This window comes from Pipistrellus kuhlii, unplaced genomic scaffold (genome assembly GCF_014108245.1).
Source record: "Pipistrellus kuhlii isolate mPipKuh1 unplaced genomic scaffold, mPipKuh1.p scaffold_m20_p_18, whole genome shotgun sequence".
NCBI classification, from domain to species: Eukaryota; Metazoa; Chordata; class Mammalia; order Chiroptera; family Vespertilionidae; genus Pipistrellus; species Pipistrellus kuhlii.
In genome coordinates, this window is record NW_023425493.1 from 6,510,554 (window position 1) to 6,528,248 (window position 17,695).

Consider the following 17,695-nt stretch of genomic DNA (forward strand, 5'->3'; position numbering starts at 1 on the left):
ATGGGTGGTTGGTCTGGTTGTTTTTACCGTAAGTTATCTGTGAATTAAATTATGCACGCTCTCCCTGGACTATCGCGACTGAACTAGCCGGGGGCCCTGAGGACCTACAGCGCAGTGTGAGCAGTTCGCTGCAGCAGATGAGCAACTGCAGACTGACAGGAGCAGGAAGGAAGAAAACCTGCTTCAGAGGTGGAGCAGCTGCCCCACTGACAGTGGAAGGACTTCGGAGTTAATCGGGTTTTCTTTGTAATTAATGTAACAGCATCTGCTTATGGGCTGCCAGAAGGTAACGGTAGGGCTTCTCTGCTGGAGCACATTAACCTTGCCAACTCTGACTACAGGAAAAGTCAATTCAAATTCAAGTGCAAGTTAAGGCTTATTTTTCACTCAGTAGTTCCTAAATACAGATTTTCTTGATTGCGACTAGAGCTGGCCCTTGAACAATGTCAGGGTTCGGGGCTCCAACAACCTGCCAGTTGGCCCTTGAAAATGCGTTTTAATTGACCCACTCAGTTCGATTGAGAAAAGGCATGTATAAGTGGACCCAAGCAGTTCAAACTGACGTGCAAGGGTTCAAAAACCTGTACTTCTGGCCGAAACCGGTTTGGCTCAGTGGTAGAGTGTCGGTTTGAAAGGTCCCAGGTTCGATTCTGGTCAAGGGCATGTACATTGGTTGTGGGCACATCCCCGGTGGGGAGGTGCAGGAGGCAGCTGGTCGATGTTTCTCTCTCATCTACGTTTCTAGCTCTCTATATCTCTCCCTTCCTCTCTGTAAAAAATCAATAAAATATATATTTTTAAAAACCAAAAAAACACACCCTGTACTTCTGAACAAAGCTTTCAAACTCGAAGGAGAAGATCAACTAAAGTACCAATCCATTTTGTTCATTTGTTTTAGATAATGAAGGGGAGCCAAAATGCCTCTGGCATGTTGATTGATTTTAAGCTGGTTATTTTTAAGAAACAGCAGACTCAGGTGAAGCTCTGAAAACTGAACACAAGTTACCCTTTTGTAAGAAACATTTATAAGGGAAATACCCATTTGTAAGGGTATCTTCCTCTCCGTAGCAGGAAAAGATGACTCTAAATCTCTAGACACTCTTATCAATGAAGAAGGGAAAGCTTAGATATGCGTTAACAACCTTACCCTTGTGTACTATGCTTTTCCTTGCAACCTCCCATCCCCACCCAACATCTGTCTTTAACTGAAGATGATATTTAAAGTGGCAACTTAGACCATTTCAGAATTACTCAGTTTTCCTGAGTTTCTCCCACATATACAGGAGGCATGCATATTATCAAATTTCTGTTTGTTTTTCTCCTGTTAATGTCTCTTTATTATGGGAGAGTCCTTATTATTGGGGGGAGGGGGTAAGTCTCCACCAAGAACCTAGAAGATAGAGGAATTATTTTTCCTCCCACAGTAGCATTTACTCTACCCTTTCTAAGTACATAACTTGAATTGCCTCATGTCATTTAATGTTCCCGATTCTCCCAGAGAATGAATATTATTATCCCTATTTATAGGTAATAGTCAAAATCCACAGGAAACAGCTTTAAAAAAAGAGCCCAAGTTTCTCCATGTATCTAGACAAATAAAAGGTGCGGGAGCTATACCTAGGTCTCAGGGGACCAGTGTAGGGGAGAAAAACGTTTCCTTCTACCATTCGAGATTCTTTGGCTGGTCCAACCACCAAATTAGTGAAGGACACATTAACAGGAGTAATTGCCTATGAGTACAGGACCCCCATAAGAACATGAGACTCACAGGCAGTTGGCAATTGAGATTTATTTGCCTTACTGAGATAAGGTCTGGACTTCAAAGGTCAGGAAGACAAATTTCAGGAGGATGGAAAGAGCAAAAGTTTGGTAAACAAATGTTTGCCAGGCCATTGAGAGACAATGGAACCCAGAGGACTTCAATCTCCAGGCCTTGCCAAGCTTCCCAGACCGCTACACCTACCCATATTCGTTGTGGCTAACAGTGTGCTAGTTCTCTCCCTAGACCAGGCCCTCTATTTAAATTCTTTTGGAAAGTTAAGGGGTAGGTTAAAAAAAAAACTCTATGTCATTGGACCTTCATGGTCTTCAGCTCAAAACAGTTCACATACCCAAGTGCCACATTCTGGGAGACTGGTTCTGAACGACTTCACCAGGTTATTACTTAGTCGTAGACCATACCCCTGAAGGGTGGCAGAATATGCCATCCCAAAATACACCACTTTGGCATAAGGATTGTTTTGAACATAAGGGTACTTGGCACACAGCAGGTTTAAGAAGAGCACTCTGACCTCCCCTTTTTCTTCCTGAGAGCAGGAGATAAAACCCCCATCTGGCAAATGTCCTCCTTAGACCAGAAGGAAAGCAACATCCTTATCACCAGAGACTCGGAGTCAAGGCCATGAAAAATCTGTACAAATGAGCCTCGTTAAACCACCCTTTGTCTTTGTCTTCCTACTTTTCCACCATTAGCTGCCCTAGCCCAAGCCCCTGTGTCCTGTCATGTTTTCAAACTTACTTCTCTTTTCCCAAATCAGTAAATGTTCAACTCCGCTTCTTTGGGTCTTCATTCTCTTATGAGGATTCCCAAATATGAGGAAAATTTAATAAGATGCACTTGCTTTTCTCCTGTTAATTGGTCCTATATCAATTTAGGTCTTAGGCCCAGCTTTGAGACCCTAACTGAATAGAGATATTTTTCCTCCCCTACACCCTCTACCGCGTTTTCCCAATCTGCATGAAACACAACTTAGTAATTGTAGAACCCCAATGTAAAGCAGACTGACAGAGCCACTATGAAAACTGCTCTGAACCCAATTTAAAGCAAACTGATAGTCACTACGAAAATTGCCCAAAACCAGAAATAACACTTAGGGGGAAACACAGAATTACTAATAGCTGGTGAACATTTTTTTTTTAATTATTGTTATCCTAAGGTCTTTTTCTTATAAGAGTCTGTGGGTGCTTTTCAGAAAAATTTTTAATGCTCCTCTTACCAGTGTGTATTATCCTTTGGGTTTGAGGTTAAGAATATTCTCAAAAGGAAGAACTGGAGAGAAGGAATACTATGGCCTTTTTATGTCTCTACTGCCCATTAGAATAGGTACTCCACGCTGTTTGGAGTAAGGGCAATGGAGTTTACCACACTCTCCTCCTTGCCAGTTTTCCATCCTGATCAGTATTACATTCGAGAGGTGAGTGAAGGCCAGGGTAAGGTGCAGTCTTTGGCCAAGCTAGGAAGGCATTTAACGAAGCAAATGAATGGGACCTGCCTTTGCCTCAGACTACTTTACTATTCACATCTCAACAGTTCCTACTGCCATCTCTGTTCCTGGAACGCAAGGATTGCCTCCTTCAGCCAAGTTTTATGCCTCACTGTTAACATTAAACAGATAGTCCTCTCTGAAAGTGAATGAAAATACAGAGTTTTATCATTCACTGAAGTATCAGTAACACAGATATACATTTCCACAAATAGTGATGTTTTATTTCTTATTACTTACATGTGCCACGAGTAAAGGATAAATCCTAAATTGAGAAATGAAGCTTATAGTCTTTCTACTACAATCAATTCTCCTACGTGCTTCAGAGTATTGAGCTACAAAACTCCCAGGAGCTGAGAGAGAAATAATTCTGCTAAGAAACATTTATCATTCCCCAACAAGTTCTCTGACCTTGAGCTAAATTTAAAGGATTCTGAACTGGAGCAAGCACCCCTCCCTTTAAGGAAAACATATACGTAGGCAGTCTGGGTTTCAGAAACTTCAGGACCAAGCAGTACAAGAGATTTTGGTTGAAAGGGATGGTTTTTAGAGATTAGAGATTGAAATATACTCAAGAAGCCAAGCTTGTATTGAAAGCTGAATATACTGTCATATACTAACCTTTACCTCTTTGCACACAATATGCCACAATTGCCTAATCCTCACAGCTTCTAACTACACAGTAACATTTAGTCTAGTCCAGTGGTCAGCAAACTCATTGGTCAACAGAGTGGCAAACTGCGGCTCGAGAGCCGCATGTGGCTCCCGAGCCGCGGTTTGCCGACCACTGTCCTACCTGATGGGTATCTCTGACAGTTTTAAAGAAATATGCTATCCTGGCACCAGGGAAGAGAGAGGACCTCTGCCCCCAGCGTTACAGCCTCTGGAAGCCATGAGCAATGCAGACGCACGGGGCAGCCCGCTGACAAGCTCCTTTCAGGTAAAGCTGCTCCCGAGGCTGGAGCTGCAGAGGGAGCAAAGGCTGCTGGCAGCTGAGGCTGGGTTTACAAGATGCAGAGAGGGAAGTGGCACCTGGAAGGACCCAGGCTTCACCAGGGGCTTAGTTTCATCATCTGGAAGGCAGCATTTTACAGTAACCAGTAACATGATCGCAGGAGCCAGCTCAAACGGGGGCTCACAGACCAAATCAAGAACAATATACGTTTTTAAAAAAATTTTAATGATAACAGATTAAAATCCATTGAAAAAAACTCTCAAGTAAAGACTGACATAAACAGATAAAGGAAAAGGAGAGCTCTTCCTTGACACTGAATACCAACTAAGAGATACATGATAACTATACAAACCGCCACTGAGGCAGGTGGCTGTCAGACCAACAGATGCGACATCTACTGGTATATCAGGAACAGGACTACCAGTGATATCTTAGAACTCCTCCCCACAAAAAAACTGCCTGCAAAGAGGAAAATGGTGACTTTAAGGTGAAAACCTAGAAGACAGTTAACATGACCAATGACCAAGCTTAATGTCTTCAGGAGCATGTTGGCTGACACCACGCACACCACATCGTTTCTGTGCCCAATCCTGCTGAGAGCTCATGACCCAAGTCTGGTCATGAGGGAACAACAGAGAGATCCATGCGGGTCATCCTACACAAAGAAAAACCAACTCTTTAAACCTATCGAAGATGTAAGAAAGGCCAGGGGAAGGAAGAGGAGAGACATGACAACTAAATGCAACTTGGACAGGATCCTGGATCAAAAAGAAAGACAGACATTACTGGGACAGTTAGCAACATCTGAATGGGATCTCTGGACTGGATGGCAGCAGTGAGTCAATGTTAACATCCTGACTTGGGGGGCTGTATGCTGGTATGTACACTGAAGTGTTTACAAGAGATAAGTCTTGTAACTTATCTTCAAACTACAGCCCTCGGGCCACATGCAGCCCGCAGAGGAGTCTGATCCGGCCCGCCAGGTTTTTTGGGCAGTGAGCGCAGCCAAGGTGTTACAGTAGGAATTAGTAGTTCATATAGTCCGGCCCTCCAGCTCTCTGAGGGACCATGATCTGGCCCCCACTTTAAAAAGTTTGAGGACCCCTGATAAGACAACCTACTTAGAGCTTGCTTTCAAACCTTCCAGAAGATGAGTAGACATCATGGAGAGACAGATATTGGGTGATGGAGCCAATGCAATAAAATGTTAACAACTGGGGAATCTGCATGAAGTAGTGTGAGAGCTCTTTGTATTCATCTGGCAAGATTTATGTTTGAAATTGTTTCAAAATATTTTTTTTTTTTATGAGCCAAAAGGATGCCTAGCAAAGTGACGCAGTTCTGGATCTCAGAGGAGAAAGACATCAAGAGATAGAATTTTACTTGACAAAACAAACCAAATCCAGCAGGTTAAAAAATGCATTGAATATGGCAATAACAGAATTTAAACAATAACTTTCTTCACTGTCGGCACTTTTACCCTGCACGTTACTTTCTGCCTCCTCAATCTTCCCGTGAAGGTTTACTGCTGCCAGATCGAGTCAGGGGAGTTCAAGGCACTAATCTTAGGAGTTCGGGGTCAGATTTAGAATCCAAATCCTCAAGGCTACACAGTAGAGACAAACATCATGCTCCAGGTCAGGACATTCTGATAAAAGTTTCTATAACTATCCAGTTCACGGAACAAGAACCCACCAGAAGAACTTGACCTTGGACTGCCTACAGCGGTGCCTCTGATTACTCAGAGGTGGGGAATACACCTCCACTTCTTCTGGACTCAGCCCTCCTTCTTACCAGGCACTAGCCAATCTTCTCTACCAACAAGTCCCTTTACCAAGGTGGAGCAGTGGAACTCCTCCATTTACCACATGGAATGAGGGCCAGCAGAACAGGAAATGGTTCAATCCGGAGAAACTGACATGGGTTTCGACAGTGGGGCTCTTGTATGCCGGGAGAATTCTGTTTCCCCTACAACTCCATTTTGGTTCAGTCACTGTCTCTCTAATTTAAATAAAGTTTTTATTCAAATAAATCTTATAATCTAGCTATATTTATGACAGGGCCTTGGTCTTTGCTCTGAAGTTTGTCTTGATTAAAAAATAAAAATCCCGGGAGCCCTGGCTGGTGTGGCTCAGTTAATTGGAGTGTTGTCGTCTACACCAAAAGGCGGCAGGTTCTAACTCGTCAGAGCACATGGCTAGGTTGTGGGTTCGATCCTCAGTCTGGGCACACACACACACAGAGAAGGCAGCCGATCGATGTTTCTCTGTCTTCCCTCCCCTCCTCCTCTCTCTCTTTATAAAAAACAACCCATTAAAAAGAATCCTCTCCATATAATATAGACTGAAAAGGTTAAATACGCTAAGATAAAATTTTGTCCAGCATAAATAATGCATAAAACTCTTTTTTTTTCTTTTGAGAGCCAACTTTTTTTAAATTTTTTTATTAAATTATTATTTGAAACTTAATCTGATGAAGCTACAGTTAGATCTACTTTACATCTGAGTTAAAGAAAATAAATAAAAGTATTTTTAAAAAATAAACGTGAGGTTTTCATTTTAAAATAAAAGGCTTTTATGACTACATGACCTATCATAATTCTTTGGGATAGTTTGTGATGCTTTATTAGCCAACCAAGTGAAAAGAAAAACAACCTTCAAGTCCTACTTCCCATGTTCCTGCCCAGAAACCACCACCCCAAGGAACGGAAACACATTATAGAGGCCCAACTCCAAAGAGAATTGTAGTCAAAGGTTCCCACAGCCACAGGGCACAAGGCTGGGGCATGTGTCCAAACCACTCACACTGCCTGCTAAAGAGACAGAAACAGGCACTCCTGCACCCCATGGCAGGCCCTGTACTGTGGGCCATCGGGGACACTAAGGGGGTCCCACCTCCCACCCCATTCCCGCCCCATGCACTGGCCAATTTCTCTTCAGTTTTGGTTTGGACTTGGAGGAATATTATATATGGCTGGTTTATAGCTCTAAGCAAGAGGGCACATATCTCAGCCACTGCTACATCTGGTTCTCTCTGTTAAGGTGGCAAGTTCCAGGATACCCAAAATTACCAGACTCCCCCTCTGGCAAAGAATAAATTTTCAAGCATGAGGTGGACTAAACTTAGACTGGAAATCCCACAGGGACTCCTGTCAGACCATGGAAGATCAAAAATGAAAAACTGGGCCGGCCAGAGTGGCTCAGGGTTGAGCGACCTTTGAACCAGGAGGTCAGGGTTCAATTCTCAGTAGAGTCGTATGTCCAGGTTGTGGGCTCAATCCCCAGTGTGAGCATGCAGGAGGCAGCCAATGGATGATTCTCTCTCATCATTGGTGTTTCTCTTTCTCTCTCTCTCCCCCTCTCTGAAATCAATTTAAAAAAAATATTTTTAAGAAATAACGAAAAACTGCATCTTCCACATGGATTCACCCTCTGTGCTCTTGTTATGAATGATAGCATTCAGATTCCCATATAGGAAGCAAAACCTATCATTCCTATTTTCCTACAAGAAGTAAGGAACAAATTTTACCTTAGGTCTTAAAACTGTTAGGGAAGTCCTGGCCAGGTAGTCAGTTGGTTAGAGTGTTATCCCAATATGCCAAATCCATGCTTTCTTTAAAACTACATTTGTGGGTTCGATCCCATTCAGGGCACAAACAAGATCAACCAATGAATGCATAAACAAGTGGAACAACAAATTGATGTTTCTCTCTCTTTTCTCTCTCTCTCCTCTCTCAAATCAATTTTTAAATTTTAATAAAAAATAAACAAACTGTTAAGAAAAAAACACACACACCCACGCACCTCATACTCTTTATACTGGCTTCCTTATGAGCAACCTCTGAGAAAGATCTGAAGATGACAAACACTCTAACAACAAACACAAGCCCCAGCCAGTGTGGCAAGGCTGGTTGAAGCAGGTCCCGTATACAGAAAGGTCATGGGCTTGATTCCTGGTCAACATGCCTGGGTTGCAGGTGCAGTCCCTTGGGTGAGACTGCTTTTGAATCATACAAACAAGATAATTATAATTACTCCATAAAATAGTTTGGGTCCTGCCCAGTTTGGCTCAGTTGATGGGAGTGTCGGCCTGCGGACTGAAGAGTCCCAGGTTCAATTCCAGTCAAGGGCATGTACCTCAGTTGCAGGCTATTCTCCAGCCTAGGCGCTGGTCAGGGCACGTGCAGAACACAACCAATGTGACTCTCTCACATTGATGTTTCTCTCTCTCTCTCCCTTCCGCTCTCTAAAAATCAATAGAAAAATATACCCGGGTAAGGATTAAAAAAAAAAAAAAAAAAAAAAAAAAAGACAGTTTGGAGCTAATTTTCCTGTATTCTTTCAGAAAGTTAATAAAACGTGTCAACTTCTGTTTTATCAATGCCATTCAGTCTTAAAATTTCCCATATGTCTTATCCCTACTCCGTCCAAGGCAGCTAATGGTTAATTAAGAAGGTAACCAACATGTAGAAAACCCAGTAGGAGCGTGATGAAACACTAATCCTTCTTTCATAATATCACCTTGGAATGAGTAATACAATTATTTGGACATGGTTCACCATTATGTGTCCTGCACCCAGTACAATCAGGCATTAATAAAGGTCTGTTGAGTGAATGAGTATTAGGAATTTTACTTCCTATCTCATGGGGAAACTCTGATACTGGATATCTGCATGCAACTCATTCTGTGGGACATGAGAATTGTTCTCTGGGATACTAGCGAAGAACGTAACTCCAGCCTAGTCAATCATCTAATCAGCGTTATTTTTTAGGGGCCCAAAGAGCAAAATGGGGCAAATCTACAAAAAGCATTTTCTTTGGGGGGGGGGGGGGGAGACCTTCTGCAGTAAAAACAACGTCATTCCAAAGTCTACTAGCCATGGAAATAATTGGAAAGGTATTTGTCTGTTATGCACAAAGCACTGTGGCAGAAAGTGTAGGACACAAAGATGAGTAAAAACAGTCTTTACCCTGAGGGGTTCACAATCTAGTCAGAAGGACAAGATAAATACATCTGCAACTATCATACAAAGAAATAAATATTAAAAGCATAATGGGTATGTGCTGAGCCTATAGGAATTGAGCAGCAGATATAAGGGGAAATTCATATTTCCCTTTACTTCAGTAACATCTTTTTAAGGTTTTATTTTTAAAAGGTTGTTTTTGAGAAGTACATTTACTGCAGGAAGACTGTTTTTTCCCTTAGCCTAGTGAGTCAGATAACAGAAGTATGAAGAAATAAAGAGCATGCTGGCAAAGTGGACAGAGCAAAACAAAATGTAAAGATCAAAATGAGTTTTTATTTAAATCTATGCTTTCTTTAAAACTACTTGCAAGGCTGAAAAATTAATCATATTGAAAGCAGTACACACTGAAAATGATACTAACTTAAGGTAATAATATCTTTTAGGAGCAGGCAGGATTATCCCAACCTTTTTAACTGTAGGCTTCCCTGTGCCATGGAAAACAGAATCCTAGGAAAGGCAGGTTAGAAAGGGGAAAGGTGGTAAAGGCAAAGGGTGCAAAAAGCCACTGTGCTTGAGGCCATATCCTCCCAGAGACAAGGAGGTGGCAAGGGCCACAAAGAGGGGTCTGGCGCCCTAAACGTTAGGGAGTGGACATGGTCTAAGAGGCTTGGATATAGGTAGTGTCACATTATTCTCACTCAATCGGATAACATCGCCACTGAAGTAAATTAGTTCCAGGACAAGCTATGGAGCCTGGGTTATGACTCATTTGCAGTAAGCTCGCTCCCCTGCCAGGGTGCGTTTTATATTCCCTGGGCCAGGTCAGAGAGAACAGGGGAGAAGCCACAGAAACAGAACTGGAGCTTAGAGACCCGCACCTAAGTCTGGTTCCTGTTCAAAACTGCTCTGTCCCACATCCTATCTTTCTGCTTCTCTTCTTCTTCCCCCTAACCTAGGGGTGTCGAACTCAATCAGAGAAGGGGCCAAAATCTAAAATCCAGCCTAAATCGCGGGCCGAATGGTTTACTGAACAGTCATAAACTGTCATTGTGATGGAAACGCAGCGGAGTGCAGTGATGACAGCGCGGTGCGGGCCACATTGCAAGGCCTGGCGGGACGGATTTGGCCCGCGGGCCTTGTGTTTGACACATGTGCCCTAACCCATCATATTCCAACTTCCTAAGCTACTCTTCACCAACTACACACACGCACGCACGCACGCACGCACGCACACACACACTAATATACTAACACTAACTATATGCCTGCACTGAGTGCTTTGATGTATAGTGTTTTTAAAGGTCATAATGACTATGTGAGGCATACATTATCACTCCCATTTATTTCTTTAGATAATTCACATGTCACTGAATCGTGCAACCAACACTACTAATTCCAGAACACTTTCATTCCCCCAAAGAAATCCATACTCATTCGCAGTCACTTCTCACTTTTCTCTCCCCATCCCCTGGCAATCACTGGTCTACTTTCTCTCTTTATGAATTGGCCTATTCTGGGCATTTGATATAGATGGAATCATCAAATAAGGGGCATTCTGTACCACTCCCATTTTACATATGAAGAAACCAAGACTCAAATAGGTTTAAGTAACTTGCCCCAGGCCACACCATTAATAAGAGGCTGAACCAGAACAGGAACCCGAGTCTGATGCAAATGCTTGGGCTTGCTTCTGACCACTACATGCTGCTTCCATCCAGGAAGAAAACTGAGAGAGAAAATGAAAGTTTTAGATGTACTTGGAGAAAGAGGGTTTTATTCATCTAATTTAAGTAGCGAGAACCACAATTACACCGTCTCTGCTGAGCTTCTATTGACACTAGAGGCCCGATACACAAAACTTGTGCACTTAGAGGGATCCCTCAGCCTGGCCTGTGCCCTCTCACAGTCTGCGAGCCCTCGGGGGATGTCCAACTGACAGCTTAGGCCCATAAGATATCAGTTGGACATCCTTAGCACCGCCGGCGGAGGTGGGAGAGGCTCCAGCGACCACAGCTGCACTCACCAGCCTGTATATAAGCCTGACCACAGGGGGCAGCTCCTGCATTGAGTGTCAGCCCCTGGTGGTCAGTGAGCATCATAGCGGCCAGTCTTTCAGCCATTCGGTCAATTTGCATATTAGCCTTTTATTATATAGGATTACTGAGGCAGCTCCTCTACACAGACCATGGCAAACTACCACCAACTCATCTCTTTCTGTTTCATCCCCAAACCCCAACTTCTCCCCACCCCCAACCCCATGCAGAGGGCAGTTCTACACATCCAGGCTGGAAAGAATCTCCTCTCTCCCAACTTTCTGTCCCTTGCCCAGATGTCACTCTGCCACTTAAACTTTATTGTCCACACCAATTTCTGTCCAAGGAGTTCAAGAAAAATGTCTACTTAAATAAGTGCACTAGTGTTTTTCCTCTTCTTTTTAATTCTGGCAACCAGTTTATACTGGTTGTGACAGAAAAAAGAGGGTGAAGAATGTGGGGGAAGTCAAGCTGTTGGCTAAGCAAAGGCAAAGAGCTCTAAAAAGAATCATAACTCACATAAAACGCCTACAATACCTCAGCTTTCTGCCATTTCTCTGCTTTACGCATTAAGTGTGCATATGGTTAAGATCACAGGACCAAATTCAGGTCTTCCTTTTATCTCTCATCCAACACAGACAAATAGGTACATGATAATGTTGACTATTTTATGTATTTTTTTCTTTCTTAGGAGAAAAGTATAAAAGGGAAATACTGACTTCCACTAATCGAAGGCCAAGGCCAATGTCTTGGACTCTTCATCCTCTAAACCAGGCACTCAAAAGTTTATTGAATAATAGCAAACAGTTAGACAGCAGTACCAAACGCTGCTCTGAACACCTATAACTTCCCACAACCCTGAAGGCAAGTGCTATTACCATAATCCCCATTTCCTGATGAGCAAACTGGCCCAGCATAGCTGTGATTTGCCCAAGGTCACTCAGTCAATAGGAGTGGGAGTCAGGATTGAGGGAATGCAGGACACTAGAACATTCCAATTAGACACATTTGAGTTATTCTGGTTTCTTAAAATGGAGAGATTTATGTTCCATTGCCATAGCTAGGAACTCCAAAGGATCTAAAAAGAAAAGTAGTTTTCCCTTTGCTACTTTTAACAGTCCATCTGCCTTTTTCAGAAGAGCTCAAAGCCTTTCTCTCTTTACTTCTCAACCTCTGACAGCGGAAAATTGACGGATAGAGAAGCTCTCTGACCCTATAGTTAGGTGAAAAAAAGGCCACAGATAAACTCAATTAAGGAAATTTCACTTATAATTCAGTCTTCTTGATTACAGTCTAAGCTACTCTCATTTTAGAGTTCTATGTCATCAATTTTATTTAACTTCTAAAACATCATGTGCATTATATACAGGGTGGAGCAAAAGCAAGCTTACAGTGGTGAGTCTGTGAAACAGTTTATTCTTGTATTGTTTTTTTTAATTAATTTTTGTATTATTTTCCACATGAGCAACTATAAACTTGTTTGCAACACTCGTATATATACTGCCTCCAGTGAATGCAAAGCTGTCAAAAATAAGAAGGAAGCATAATTTTGGGGTCCTTCTCATCTAATTTGTGGTTAAAGTGAAATAATAGAAACAGAGTAAATCCATCATCTTCAGTTGCTCAAATACCATATACATCCAACCCAGAAGCACAGCCCATCCTGATATGACCTAAAACCTTCTAGAGCACATGTGTCAAACACAAGGCCCGCGGGCCAAATCCGTCCCGCCAGGCCTTGCAATGTGGCCCACACCGTGCTGTCATCACTGCACTCCGCTGCGTTTCCATCACAATGACAGTTTATGACTGTTCAGTAAACCATTCGGCCCGCGATTTAGGCTGGATTTTAGATTTTGGCCCCTTCTCTGATTGAGTTCGACACCCCTATTCTAGAGGTTCATTAGGTAAAAAACTGAGCCGAAACCGGTTTGGCTCAGTGGATAGAGCGTCAGTCTGCGGACTGAAAGGTCCCAGGTTCGATTCGGGTCAAGGGCATGTACATTGGTTGCGGGCACATCCCCGGTAGGGGGTGTGCAGGAGGCAGCTGGTCGATGTTTCTCTCTCATCGCTGTTTCTAGCTATCTATTTCTCTCCCTTCCTCTCTGTAAAAAATCAATAATACATATATATGAAAAACTGAGTGTCCCGCCTGACCAGTGTGGCTCAGGTGGTTAAGTGTCACCGAAAAGTCGCTGGCTGGATTCCTGGTCAGGGCACATGTCCAGGTTGGGGGCTCAGTCCTGGTCAGGGTGAGTGCTGGAGGCAGCCAATCGATGTTTCTCTTTCACATCAATGTTTCTCTCCCCAACCCTTCTTTTTTTCTATAAAAACTTTTTGTTTTAAATCGAGTGTCCCTTAACATTCCAAGTTCCTACGAATTAGAAACCAACATTCACAAAAGAAAGTCGAGACGTCTCTGAATGAACATGACCCTGCAAAGACAGCCTATAAAAAGGAGAGAACATGAGCTACCTGTCTCTTAAGGAGTCCCTCCTTTCTAACACAATTACCTACCCAGCTGGGGAAATGGCACCCCAAAATATACATACGAGTAGAAGTGCTACCTGACCAATCTCCCCTCCAAAGATAAAACTCCTCACACTGACAGGAGTTGAAGCATTTTATGGAACAAAATCAAATTGCTCCCAGTGCTGTCATCAGAAGCCTCTCTCGGTTTTCATTCCGGTGGACAGAAGGTGAGTGAAGAGAGTTAAAAACGCTAGGACTGGTTCACCATGCAGTCAACTAGAAAAGCCGATGAGGCAACATGCAAAAGGTGCCTCGGTCTTCATAAGGTGGCTTTTAAAGGATTAAAACAAAAGCCAATCCAGATGCCTGGAAACCTCCATCCCTCTGAGGTGCATCTACTCTCTCGGTTTCTTTTCAAGAATAGTTATTATAAAACAACAGCAATAGAGGGTCTTTTGTTTTGTGCTGTTTTATTAAATAAGCTCTCAGAGAACCCTGGGAGCAGGGAAAGCGTTGCTAAGGGAGAGGGTCAAAGTACGCACCCTGGGGATCATCGCTAAAATCCCGAGCCCTTCCCACCAGCTGTTTTCTGACGCCTCCGGCGCTCCATTTTCAGAACTTCTCTGGGCATAAGGTGTCAGCACCGCAGTTACGGCACAGCTAGTGCGGGGCCCTGGGCAGGCCAGTCGCAGAGAGCCCTCGATGGCAGCCTCAGCATCTCGAATTAAAGTTACTTAAGGAACAGCCTGTAACCTCTCTGTCCCCATGAGCTAGGCACCCTCCTAGCTCCGCAAGCCTGAGACAATCTTATCACAATCTGGGTTTTAAAAAATCCAGACAAAAGCTTGTATTAACAAGCCCTGTAATGCCTTCGCTAACTTCCTACTCAATTCCAAACTTTGCTTAGATTCCTTTCTAATAAGCACTCACTTGCTTTGTTCTGTCAATTTGTCACATTTGTTTCTTTGGCTACAAGGTGTAAAAAGGGGCCTGGTTGGTCCTGGCTGGGTGGCTTGGTTGGAAAAGGTTGTGCATTAGGTTCCTGGTCAGGGCACATACCTAGGTTTCAGGTTCAGTCCCTAATCGGGAGCGTATGGGAGGCAACGGGTGGATGTTTCGCTGTCTAAAAATCAATAGAACACATTCTCTGGTGAGAATTTTTTTTAAAGGTGCCCGATGGGATAATTTCAAGCCTCATTTTATAATCTGACCATACTATCATTCTCCTATGTGTACCTCTTAAATTGGGTTTTTTTCTCCTGTTAATTTAGTCTTGTGTCAATTTTATTATTTCATTATGAGTCCAGTCCTGGAACTAAAGAAGGAGGTGGGGGCGGGGAGGAATCTCCTCCTCCCTGACACAAGTCATCCTCCTCCTCCCATTCATCCCATGAAGTAAAATGGTCTTTTTACTTATATCTAGGCTAATTCAGTATAATAGTATAGTATCACTATATATAGTATCACTGAGGACCTTATCAGAATCCTACTGTCTTATTTTTATCACCATTTCTGGAGTCTCAGGCAAATTCAGGATACTAACCATGTAACTTCGGAAATATAGGGCCCAAGACACAAACCCTATCGAGTTTAACAATTCATTCCATTTGAGCCTCGCGTTCAAATCTGCTGTCAGCCTCTGTGGTGTTCCTTAAAGTGTGTTTGCAGACCACTTGCATCAGATCCCCAGAGATGTTCATCCCAGATGTTTAGATTCTTGGGACCCACCCACTAGATATTCTCATTCAATCTGTGGAATAGAGCCGGAGACGTATTGTACTTTAATGTGAAGTTAATACATACTTAAGTCTGAATCCCTAAAATAACCCCGCTGACTTCTCTACTGTGTTGTCTCCAAGGCATCCATCTTTATGGGATCCCTCCCAACCTAGGTGATTTCCTAGTTAGAGTCAGTCATTAGCAAACCAAACCGTCCAGTTCCCCGCCAACAACAAGCCATTGGAGAGGACACAAGAACCTAAGGAAGATCGAAGAAAGACCCTGCACAAGTTTAAGTGCTACTAGGGCCTCTACCACATCCCAGAGAGAAGCTGCGTCAGGAAGTTTCCGGGCCAAAAACAACCCCTCCCCTAACTTCACCACCGGCACAAGCAACATCTCAGACAAGTCGATGCCACCCGTCAACGATCATCTCCTTCAGGGACCCCAGCGCCATTGCGAGTCCAATCCTGACTTCAGAGTAGCTTCCCGACTGGTGCAAAAGCATTTCACATGCAAAATCAACATGTCTGTCACATACAAAATCAAACATGCCAATCACATACATAATCAAACGTGCCTATCACATACATAATCAAGCACGCCTAACATACATAATCAACAGGCATATCACATACATAAGCAAGCACACATATCGCATACATAATCAAGCACGCCTATCGCATACATAATCAAGCACGCCTATCACATACATAATCAAGCAGGCCTATCACATACATAATCAACACGCCTATCACATACATATCAAGCACGCCTAACACACGCTCAATCCACTATCATGCCCCGACCTCCTCAGCCTCCCAGGGCACCCTGCCTCCAGCCCCTCCTCCATCCTCCATCCCATAGCGGGGACTCAGAGCCACCGGGGCTCAGCCGCCGACACCGAGCCACTTTCCACTCTCCTCCGGGGTAACCCCGGCCCCCCCCCCGACACCGGCCTCCGCGCCCGCCCGCCCGCGCACAGCCGGGCCCCGGGATCCAGCTCCGGGAACTCAGCCTCCGTGCGTCTCCTGCCCCCGGGACCCCAGGACCCCAGGACCCCCGGACCCCAGATCCCAGGGCCCCGGGACCCCGGGACCCCAGGCCGAGCCCACGCCGCCCCCTCGCTTCCCCCCACCCCCCGGCGGATGCCCTCCCAGGGCATCTGGGGTCCGGCCGGCGCAGCACGCGGGCCCGGCCGCGCGGCCCTCCTCCCGTCCACCGCTCCCCGGGCTGTTGTGCAGGGCAGGGGCGCGGTCCGCGTCCCGCTGGCCTCTCGGGCCTCTCTCCTAGCGGCTGCCCTCCTTACCGGCCTGCAGCCCGGCCTCGGCGGGGGAGGAGGGGCCGCCGGGGCTGTGGGAGCCCTGGAGGTCGCGGAAGAACTTCTGGGTTTCCCGCAGGTTCTGCCGCAGCCGGCCCAGGTAGCGGCGGTAGCGGCCGAAGCTGCGGCACAGGTCCCGGATCATGCCGCCGCCGCCCGGGCCCGGACCCGACGGCGGCTCGCTCCCCCACCGCACCCCGTCGCCCTCCATCTCCTCCGCCCGCTGTCTTCGGGGCTCCGTCCGCAGCCCGCTGGCCCGGCCTCCCTCCTCCCCACCCCCCCAGCGCTGGAGGGAGGAGGAATCCGCCTCCGAACGCCCCCGCCTGCGAGCGGCCGGGCTCCGCACTCCGTCAGCACGGTTAAAAACAGACCACACTGCAGTGCGCTGTGAGCGGAACCTTTATCTCCACGATCTAGAAGAGCTGGGGGGAAGGATCGTGGGGACGCGCCGAGGCTGCGGTGTCTCCTGGGACTTGTAGTCCAAACCCGCTGGCTGTGAATGGTATTTCACCCGCTTTGGGTGTGGACTTTGCTCGTTCTCCTGCTTACACTCTCTCCTCGCTTAAAAAACGTGTTCCTGCTCCCTGTAGAGATATCTCTGAGCAGAGAGAGGAGCTGCAGGAAATGGATGCCGGCAGAGTGGGGTGTCTTACAGAAAGATTCTAACAGCAAAGAAAAGGAAGGAAACTGGACGAAAGCCAGTAATATCTCCATGGTTACCCTAATGGCTCTGAATTTCCGAATACAGTAGATACTGGGGAACTGGGTAAAAATACCCTGGAAGTAGGGAAATCCCTCATGTTTGTGTTTCCGCCTTTTCTTTTCTTTTTCTTTTTCTTTTTTTTTTAATATTTTTATTTATTTCAGAGAAGAAGGGAGAGGGAGAAAGAGAGAAACAATGTTGAGCGAGAAGCACTAATCAGCTGCCTCCTGCATGCCTTCCACTGGAGATCAAGCCCTCAACCC

General features: G+C 45.0%; 1 protein-coding gene across 4 annotated transcripts in view; it reads right to left on the minus strand.

Annotated features, from left to right (window-relative positions):
- The window catches only part of DSTYK (dual serine/threonine and tyrosine protein kinase), a 49,582-nt gene extending 32,437 nt beyond the window's left edge, over positions 1-17,145 (minus strand). Inside the window, exons 1-3 of one of the 4 annotated variants that reach the window (XM_045583045.1) lie at positions 16,718-17,145; positions 13,617-13,665; positions 10,813-10,910 (exon numbers count right to left, since the gene is read on the minus strand). In XM_045583045.1, the coding sequence (XP_045439001.1) occupies positions 10,813-10,910; positions 13,617-13,665; positions 16,718-16,940 (370 nt within the window). In that variant the 5' untranslated portion in view covers positions 16,941-17,145. The remainder of the gene's footprint in view (positions 1-10,812; positions 10,911-13,616; positions 13,666-16,717) is intronic. The other 3 variants (XM_036442241.2, XM_045583046.1, XM_036442242.2) reach the window with 3 other exon arrangements.
- Positions 17,146-17,695: the final 550 nt, after the last annotated feature.